The 10,354-nt window shown below is 28.9% G+C and overlaps 1 protein-coding gene across 1 annotated transcript; it reads left to right on the top strand.

The window, feature by feature from the left end:
- The first annotated feature begins 2,986 nt into the window (after nucleotides 1-2,986).
- Nucleotides 2,987-8,512, top strand: LOC112603905 (pancreatic triacylglycerol lipase-like). The gene is made up of 7 exons (XM_025352718.1): nucleotides 2,987-3,109; nucleotides 3,263-3,392; nucleotides 4,424-4,575; nucleotides 4,677-4,928; nucleotides 5,686-5,889; nucleotides 6,306-6,474; nucleotides 8,148-8,512. The coding sequence occupies exons 1-7, from the start codon at nucleotides 3,073-3,075 to the stop codon at nucleotides 8,209-8,211; spliced, it is 1,008 nt and encodes a 335-aa protein (XP_025208503.1). The 5' UTR covers nucleotides 2,987-3,072; the 3' UTR covers nucleotides 8,212-8,512.
- The last annotated feature ends 1,842 nt before the right edge of the window (nucleotides 8,513-10,354 follow it).

The following is a 10,354-nucleotide window of genomic DNA, read 5'->3' as shown; positions in this document are numbered from 1 at the left end:
AGTAAAAAAATAAATACATAGTATCCTTGCATACGTACACATAATGAATAATATCATTCAGTTCGATTTTATTGAACACGTATATAATAATAGTTTACATTTGATAATCTTCCCAGCTTAAATATTCTGAATATTGAGATATCATGTCACCTATTGCATCCCTTATGTATATATTGGCTTTGTATATCAATTAATTGTGGAAACTACATTCATCAAAAATGTGTTGTTTCTTTTTTTAATTCTTCTATCCACATTAGGTTAGAACATTTTTTTCTAAACATTTTTTTAATATCACGATTAATTGATTTTCATTTTTCTATTTAATTAATTACATTCTCATTTTTAATTTCTTTTATTATAGTAATTTTATCCTCATCGCCAGTTCCATAATTGCGTATATAATATTGTAAACATGATTCATGATATATATTTTTAGTAGTCATAGACATTTTATTCTGAAATAAGAGATTTTTTTATAAATAAAGGATTATTACAAAAAAAAATAAAAATATTAACATATAATTTATAACAACTTCTCTAGTTTGTTTAAATATCTTTTACTCGGTTTAATATCATGTATTAATAATAGACTATAACTATTAGAAAAAATTTAAAGTCGAAAAAATAAAAATAATATTTAATAATATATTTTATTTAAAAAAATCTTTTAATTTATATCCATTAGGCGGGAAACGTTCGATTAAAATAAAAATAAATAGATCATTTGCAAGACTGCAAATCGTATCATTGATATTATACCTCCTATTACTATTCTTATCATTTGTTTTTTTAGCTTTTGTTTTATATCTCTTATCGCTTGTTCAACGTAGACATTAAATAAAGATGGTGACAGTGGATATCCTTGTCTTACTCTTTTTTTTATACTAGCAGCCTTTGATGTGGAGTAGATTTTAATTTCTGCCTCTTGATTTTTATATATTGCATGTATAATGTTTCTATCTTTAATATCTATTCCAACATTTTCCATTATGTTAAATAGTTATTTTCAATTGACATTATCGAAAGCTTTTTCTAAATCTACAAAAGTAATAAAGGTTTACTTTTGCCTATCTATTTGTTTTTCTAATATTATTCTTAAGCTTAGTATTGCTTCTCTGGTACCTTTGTTTTTTTTCGAAAACCATAATGATCGTAATCTAGCTGTTCTTCAATTCTGTTTCCGATTCTTTTACTTATAATTATTGTTAGGAGTTTAGAAGCATGTGATAGTAGGCTTAAGGTTCTGAAGTTATTGCATTGATCTGCGGATCTGCCCCTGCTTTTTTTCGGTAATAATACTAGTGTTCTTTTGTAAAAGTCTTTGGAACAGTCTCTGTGTTGTATTTATCATGTATTAATTTGAATAGTTCTTCTTTTGTTTTTGTGCCGGCGTATTGCAGTAACTCTGTGTTTACATTATCTGGTCCCGGTTCTTTATTTGCTTTTATAATTTTTAATGCATATTCGAATTTAATCTTAAAATATTTGTAGTCGTCATGTTTTCCTGTGGGTTTCCATTTGTTTGCATTTAGATCAATGACTCGGATTTATTATCTTCATATAGAGTTTCTACATATTCTTCCCATCGGTTAGCTATTTTTTCCTCTTCAATTAGTATATTTCCATCTTTGTCATTGATGTATGCACGTATTGTTTTTTTGACTCCGAAATATGTTTTTATTATTTTATATTAAGATTTATCCTGCATGTTATTCTTCATCATGGTCTCTAATACTTGCACCACAATGAAATCCGTTGTTCTTTTACACGTCTCGCTTCTCTATTTATCTTATTTTTCAGTGCTCTATATTTTCTTATACTATCTAGGTCATTTTTATTTTTAAGCGCACTTCTTTTTTGTATGTCGTTAATTATTTCTTCAGTTATCCAAATTTGTATGGGGTCTTGGTTTTTTCTTTCTAAGAAGTTTTCTGCTGCTAAGGTAATGAATTCTCATTTCAACAATTCTTTGTAGAAATTTCATTAATTTCAAGGTTGAGAGTGTTTTGACATTTGATTGGTTCATCATATTTATTTTGATATTTTTCCTGCTATTTTTGGTACTTTTAGTTTTTCTAAGATCCATTAAATTTGTGGTATTTCTTATTTGGCTTTTTATTTTCTTGAATTTTAGGTCACATTTCATCATTAAAAGATTAATGTCACTGTTAATGTCTACACCTAGATATACTTTGCACGAACTGACTTGATTTTTGAATCTATTTTTGACCATTCCTGAGCAGTATAAAATCTATTTGGTATTTTCCAAGATTTCCAGTCATCATCCAGGTGTATTGTTTTCTTTTATATTTGTTGATTAAAGTGTTAAAGATAACCAACTCATGTTGTCTGCAAAACTCCAATAGTCGGCCACCTCTGTCGTTCCTTTTCCTTAATCCATAATTTCCAACTTCTCTTCCATCTAATCCTCCTCCAATAACTAAATTAAAGTCACCTATTATAATGAGATTATCCATTTGTTTTGTTAGTATAAAAAGTTCTTTTATATCTTCATAAATTTTTTCAACTTCTCCGATGTTGTCATTTAATGTAGGCATATATAATTGTAATATTACCGTGTTATTTGGGTATGATATAATATTTCACCATTATTAATATATCAGAAATTGCGGCTTATCCGACAACAAAATGTATATTTATTTAACATTTGTAATATATTGTGTACTTGGTTCAAAAAAAATAAAATATTTTACATAAATATCGTAGTTAATAATCATATATAATTTATTAAAATAATAGTTAGGCAATAGGTGTATATTCAACAATGCAAGTCTAATTAATTTATACCAAAAATACTATAAAAAAATCAGTTAAATAACACATATGTTATTATTTTTTGTGTTTTAACGCGTTTGTCAACAAAATTATTGAAAGTATCTGGTTAGTGATATATATTTAAACTCATACATATACAAACACGTTAAAAAATTACGTTTTTTAAGTAAAAAAGTAATAAAATTAATAACACATACAAATCACTCTTCTGCAAATCGAGTTTGTTTTTTATTATATTAGTTTGGCCAATATTGTGCATTTACGAGTGAATTTAAAATGAGCATATTCCTTACAATACTCGTGCTTTGTATGGGTTCGTATGACATTTAACATAACATATTATTTTAATTATTTAATTAGATATCTATACTTGTTTGATGGATAATTCTAGAGATCAAATCGCACATACATTTTCTTTAATATTTATATGCAGTTGAATTTCAATGAATTTTTTCTTGAATTTTAGCTTATATACATTCAGTAACGAATCTAAGCGTTTGGGATTTTTTGACTAATCCTGACTCTACTAAAGAAGAAGATCTTACATTAATACAAACAATGGATAAAGACGGCTTGCAGTTTTTCTATCTCAATGAGTACGTAACATTATTAGTCCAAAGGTCAAACAACCAATCATTTTGAATTATATTTTTATATTTTTTAAAAATTTTATAATAGAATGATGATAATAAAAACATGATAACCATGTCTTGTATTGAATTAATAATGAATGTGTGTATACAGTGTTATGTACTACGGTAAGTTGTCTACGTATAGATTATAATTTTTTAATTCATAAGTATCACAATTAATGTTTCAACAGCCTTTCAGTATTGATTTTATTTATTATAGTAAATAAAATGTAATTGTATTTAAGTTCAATTTCAATAAATTTTTAGAACCATACATATATTATGATTTGCGATTTTATAACATATATTATGAATATAATATAGTATTATTGCGTCTCGTTGAATAATATTGATTCATATGTCCTCGTGGAAACGATAAATCTGATATATTAATTATATAGTAAATCTTTATTTAATACACTAAAGTTTGGTGAGCAGTGTTACGACCTCACTCTGAAATTATTACTAAGACAAGAGTGTGAGTTGTGTTACGACCTACCTCTAAGCATATTGGTTATCTCTAACCGTCTGATGAGATCTGGCTCGCCTTGCCCTTATAAATTATCTTCACACAATGAGAGTCGGCGGTTGAGGTGGTCACTCACGATGATACTTGCACCATCGATTCGTGATCAGTGTTCTAATAAGTGATAGCCCTTGACTACTCACAGCAGAGATGTTTACTGAGATGTACGTAGCATGTAGTCGTGTTTTAATTGCTTAATTAAATAATACAATGCTCACACCATCAGCCCTGGTCTTTCATTGTCGGTGTCATTCGCTACACAGATCGTTGTGTCGCCACTCTATGTGAATAAATGTGTTGTAAACTATCGATATTATTATATGATCCGTGAATAAATAAGTCTTACAATAAAGTATTAAATTTTATTATGGGGCCTGTAATATACATAATTGTCAGCAATATTACAGGGTCCGTAACAGTATTTCTATAACAATTTATTTTATTTTATTTTATTTTTATGATTAAATAGAAAACTCGGACATGATAAAAGAATACAAATGGATTTGAATAATGTATCTGCTATAGTTAACTATTGGATGAAAGGTTTACCGTTAAAAGTTACTGTTCACGGATGGCATGGATCGGAGAATGCTATCTATGGTGTATATGAAATCAACGATGGTAAAACAAAACAACTAATATTATTCTTATTATTAATTAATACATCTTGTTGTACAAAGTTGATCTCAAAAATAATATTTAATTCAATACCAAATTATTAGCATACATCGGCCTTGGAGGGTACAATATAATCACAGTGGATTGGAGTAGTTTTGCAAGTAATTCTGAATATGCATATTCTGCGGCCTTGGCCCTAACCGTTGGTACTGGGGTTGCCGTATTTTTGGAAAATGTGGTTAATCTAACGGGAATTTTACCAGCGGATATACATTTAATTGGCTATAATCTCGGAGCCCACGTTGTAGGAAGATGTGCTTATCGTTTTGGAATGTGGAAATTCGGCAGACTTACTGGTGAGCACATTAAATGTAGAAACATTAAAGTAACATACATGCATTAGCAGATTCAGGTTTTTAAGTAGGGTGCCAAGGTTTCAAGTCTCGTATTCTGTAAACTACATAATCATGAAGGTAAAACCTTTTTATTTCTTTAACATGAGTGTTCTTAGTTTAAAAGTTGGGAATTTTTAAAACTATTTATTTTTTTTGTTTTTAATTGTGTTTTTTCTGTTTAAATATAATAAATGTCTCGACAAAAATTTAAATTTTAACAAATATATTTAATAATAAAAAGAATATAAATTTTTTTTGTCACATTAACCAATCATTAACTCCATTTTCTACTTATTTTTCATTCGAAGTTTCCTCCAATATATATTATATAAATAGGTCACAAGCCAGGAGTTACAGCTGGTATATTGTAATTGTAGTCTATTTACCTCATTGGCTCATTGAGTATTTTTAAAATTCTTAGTGTTTCTCATGAAGTTTTAATTTAGAGATTTACAAATTTGATTAGAAAATGCTTAAAAAATAATTACTTATTCAATTTCGGATGGTACTTGAATTTTATGTATAAAATTTACAATTCATGATTGTTATAACTTATAATGATTGACACCGTTGACATAAAATGATAACAGTTGTACCTAGATTTAATTCATAAGTTTATAATAAATATTAGACTAGCGATATGTAATTGATAATTTATCATATTAATGTCAATTTATGATGTGTATTTTTAAATTTAATACAATGTAATATTCAATAGGATTAGATCCAATTAAGATTCTAAGAAATAACAAAGACATGAATGTAACAGCATTCAACATAGATTATGCCAAATTTGTCGACGTTATTCACACTTCAGGAGGAAAATTTGGTGACATGAATAATTTAGGTCACACTGACTTTTATCCCAATTCCGGAGAAGTTAGTCAACCGGGATGTTATGATTCCTTACTTCCATCTTTAGGTAAGGAACTTGTAAATCTGAAAATTTGATGCAAGTTAATTGGCATGAATTGTTTTATTACATAATATATATCAAAGCAAATATCAATAACATATGTAGTATTTTGGTCGTGTTAAACAATATATTAAAATAATTTCCACGATTTAAAATCAGGTAGATAACTTTATTATTAAAGCGATTTTCTACTCGAATCCTAAGGTATTGGAAATTTAAATAAAATGAATAAATACAATAGAACACTAATTTTATATTTTTTTTATATAAGCAAAGTAACGTCTATTAGCTTTTTCTTAAAGAATAATAATGATAGAAGATATTATCAAGGAAATCATGATTGATTGACATTAAATAAAGGCATAAAGCTGGGTAACTTACCAATTAATCATCCATTGTGCTAACATATTTTATTAAATTAGAATTACAGAAATGCAGCCAGCAAAGAGCATATGAATATTATAGAGACTCCGTGATACATAATAATTCTTTTATTGCGGTATACTGCGGTTCGTGGGAATTTTATGCGTTACATCGCTGTGATGACCCCATATTTCTTAGAATACCTATGGGACATAGCGCAAAGCCAAGGTAAATTGATGAAATATATTGATACAATTTTATAGTTTTTATTATTTATGATTGTTCTATTATCCACGCTCGTTTAATTTACTTTAATTTGTTATCCGTAAATCTGTTAAGTGTAAAAAGCATTTAACATATACCAATGTGTGATACACATAACAATAACCAATATTTAAAACAAACATTTTTTTTTTTTTTTTTTTTTATTAAACAACTATCCGCGGCGTCTATGGCCATTGGATGTAACAGTACATTATTATCTTAAGTATATTTACATATTACATTAATATTTAAAAGGTATACAAAGTAATTTAGTATTTAAAACAAGACAAGGTAGTATTAATTAGGAGAGAGTTTGAGTGATTAGTATTATTTACAATTTACAGTTTGTTTATAAGATTCGTTTGTTTGAGAAATTGTATGATCTTGTGTATATTGTTGGGGTCAGGGTTGAGTGCTTCGGCGAGGTGGTTGGATATTTGGTATAGCCTTCTTTCTTTGTCGTATACTTTGCATTCGGCTAGGATATGTTTCACAGTAAGGAGTGTTCCGCAACATGTGCAAACTGGGGGGTCTTCCTTCTTCATTAGGTGAGAGTGTGTAAGGTGGGTGTGACCAATTCTGAGACGGTTTATAGAGGTCTCTTGTTTTCTTGAGATGTTATCTTGGGAAGGATACGGTAGGCTGGATCTCTTGATTTCATTAAGCTTAGTTGACATTTCATTCCATTCCTTTTGACAGTGAAGTAATGTATCCTTTTCGATGGCCCTCTTTATGTCATTGAGGGAGAAAATGGGTAAAGAGAGAGAATTTGGGGATGAGTGAGCGAGTTTGGCGGCTGTATCTGCTAGTTCGTTGCCGTCTATGTTACAGTGGCCAGGGATCCAAGAGTATGTGATGTTTTTGTCCTGTTGTTTTGCTATAAAGTGGGTATTTTGGATTTTTCTGACGATATCAGACGGGGAATACAGATTTTGGAGGCTGGTAAGAGCGGAGAGGGAGTCACTGAATATTGTAATATTGCTATCATTTATTTCAGAAATGGTGAACTCGATAGCCTTGAGGATCGCCAGGGTTTCTGCTGTATATATCGAACATTTGTCTGAGAGTTTCCATTGTATTGTAGTTTCATCGCATATGATAGCCATCCCGACTCGCCCTTCGATGATGGAGGCATCTGTATATATATGAGTTTGTGGGTGGGCGCGTGAGCAAAGGTCTCTGAATGAATTCTTGAAAATGTGAGGACAGGTTGAGTTTTTAGGGAATTGATGTAGGTCAATGTTAATATTCATGCTGAACTGCCATGGGGGGAATAGGGGTTTTTCATATGGGATTATATTTTCGAGGTCATATTTTATGTATGTGTGATTGAATATATGTTTAGGGTGATGAATTTGATTTTGGGGGGATCTAGATATTCTTGCTGCTAATTTGTGGGTTTGTTCTCTCCACCGTACTTCTAGGGAGGGGATTCCTGCAAACATTCTTTATGATGTTAATTTATATTTTATTTATTACAAGCGTAGTTTCAAAATATTTTAATGAATAATGTTCTTTTAATCATAAATAGAAAAGTCAAAAAAAAAAATGTATTATAATTAAAATTTGTATATTCCCTTTAAGTTAATATTTTTATGTAAGTGTATTTTTTTATCATTAACTGTTATCGTTTTTAGTCCTTTTACTATGGGAGCTTACTACATGTACACCAATGACAAAAGTCCTTTTCATGGGGAATGAATTAGTAAATCTGTAACCAATTTTGTGCTTTGTTTTCGAAGTGTCCAATCCCGACTGCACTTGTTTGCCTGCAATCATTCAACTGCGAGGGGACTCCGTGTCATCATCGGACGAGCTTGGCTAAACCAGGTGGTCGTCTTCTTTATTTTTTGTACACCATTTTTCTATATTTTCTTATATTATTGTACGTTTTATTATTATTATTATTATTATTATTATTATATTAGTATATTGATAACTATTCCCATAATGTCTTGTACTAGGTCCATTATTAAAATTATAATTATTAATATTATTTGGATTATTGTACAATATTCTTTATCGGTTTAAAAAACAAACATAATGAGATATATATTTTGGGTAACCCACTACGCTCCTGTGTGGCTGTGTACAACATAACATACGAGTCGATGCCGACAACCACCGAATCATTGTGGGATCGGTAACGGCGCAACACCTATCGACTAAAGTTCAAGTTAAAAACTGATGCCGAATGTCGGATACTTAAACCGCTTTAGAGTCTCAACGATATCTGTATATAACATTGTTAAACAAATGTAGTTTTTTTAATTTCTATGTGAAGAAATCTATTAAATAAGTCAAATCACTTGTATTTTCTTATTTAGTGTGTTCTTAAAAATAATTTTCCACAATGTTGATTTATAATGTTTTAATATACCACGTAATTGCTTACAATAATCATATTAATCACACATTATTTGAATATACCATATTCATATATTATAAATATCAAAAAATAATGCAAAATAATGACTTCAATAGATCACTAAAATTTCATATTATGAACAAAAATACAAAATAACACTGTTTTATAAAATCCAACTAAACATAGAGTTAATCACATTTATTAAATAATTTAAATCCTGTATAGTTATACATAACATTAAATATAATAAATTAACATTCGAAACTATAAATTACTTTAATGTTTATTAAACATTTTATTTACTCTTGACCAAATTTACAATTTTCATGACAGCTTATGAATGACTTTACATAATGTTTAGTATTGCATATTATTTACGAAAAATATTATAAAACCATCAACAGCAAAATATATTTTTACTTAAAAATTGTATTTTTTTGTGTGATCGGTACAAAAAAAATAAATAAAAATTAATCAGTATATGAAATGTATAGTCAAAAAATATATCCTTTGTTTTTATCAGTTACGTAATAAGTGTTATTAAACTACACAAATATAATTATTATGATTCATCTATGTGCAAACATGACAAACAAATTATTTTATACGAAAAAATACGTTTTTCGGTAAACAAAATTGTACAATAATTTAAATTAATGCTTTAAATAAATTTGAAATGTAATATAACAAAAATTTACATTTAAATAAAACTAAGAAAAGTATCGGTTTTCTGTAGTTAAATTTTGAAAATGTATATTGTTTTTATATTCAAACCCTTACTATTTAGACGTATATGTCCTATAAAGTTTCTTTTCAACCCACTGCCTAATATAATAAGTCCCTTTAAATAATGTCGGTGCTCGATGTTTTAACGTATTAATTCTATCCTGGGTTTTCGATTTTGATCCGTGATCGTGCTTGGTCATCTTTTGCCGTTTACGACGTTACATGCAGTCTTTTCTCTAACCTTTGTGTTGTGTTGCAACCGTTAGGTACTAATCTGTTAAGATTTGTCTGCATGTTATATTTTTATGAAACATCGAAGTTATGGAATGCACGCAACGATCCTCTCAGTATTCGCGCTTGTATTTTGCGCCACTTCGACCATGCACGTGATTCGGTGGTTCATTTCTACTCCAAACATCATGTAAGCAAATCAGCACTGCAGTTCCGCTACAATCAACCATGTTCAAGAAGAAGTGTCTAGAATAAGAGAGCGGTGATCCTCGTCTCACCATTTTTAGTTAATGATAAAATAACACGGGCTGTATCGTTTAATATATAAATGGAATTTAATATAATTAAATTGCCACTCAAGACGGTCTGCAGGACCTTGTAGCTGGCGTACGCCCTAGTAAGGACATTTAGCGCAAACAGTTGGTATATTATGTCCAAATGGTATTTTAACCTTTAAAATGTTATTTGATATGTTAGCTAGTAGATAATAAAATTTGTAGTATGACCAAAATATTTTAT

Source organism: Melanaphis sacchari, unplaced genomic scaffold (assembly GCF_002803265.2).
Source record: "Melanaphis sacchari strain LSU unplaced genomic scaffold, SCAv2.0 Contig113_pilon_pilon, whole genome shotgun sequence".
Lineage (NCBI taxonomy): Eukaryota > Metazoa > Arthropoda > Insecta > Hemiptera > Aphididae > Melanaphis > Melanaphis sacchari.
The sequence above is the reverse complement of the archived record's forward strand: the minus strand, read 5'-3'. Positions and strand labels throughout refer to the sequence as shown.

Bases quoted from the DNA above. Each gene is read 5' to 3' on its own strand.
- LOC112603905 (XM_025352718.1), top strand. From the start codon at position 3,073: ATGAGCATATTCCTTACAATACTCGTGCTTTGTATGG. The intron at 3,110-3,262 runs GTTCGTATGACA...CTTGAATTTTAG, and splicing joins AATACTCGTGCTTTGTATGG to CTTATATACATTCAGTAACG. The intron at 5,890-6,305 runs GTAAGGAACTTG...TTATTAAATTAG, and splicing joins TTCCTTACTTCCATCTTTAG to AATTACAGAAATGCAGCCAG.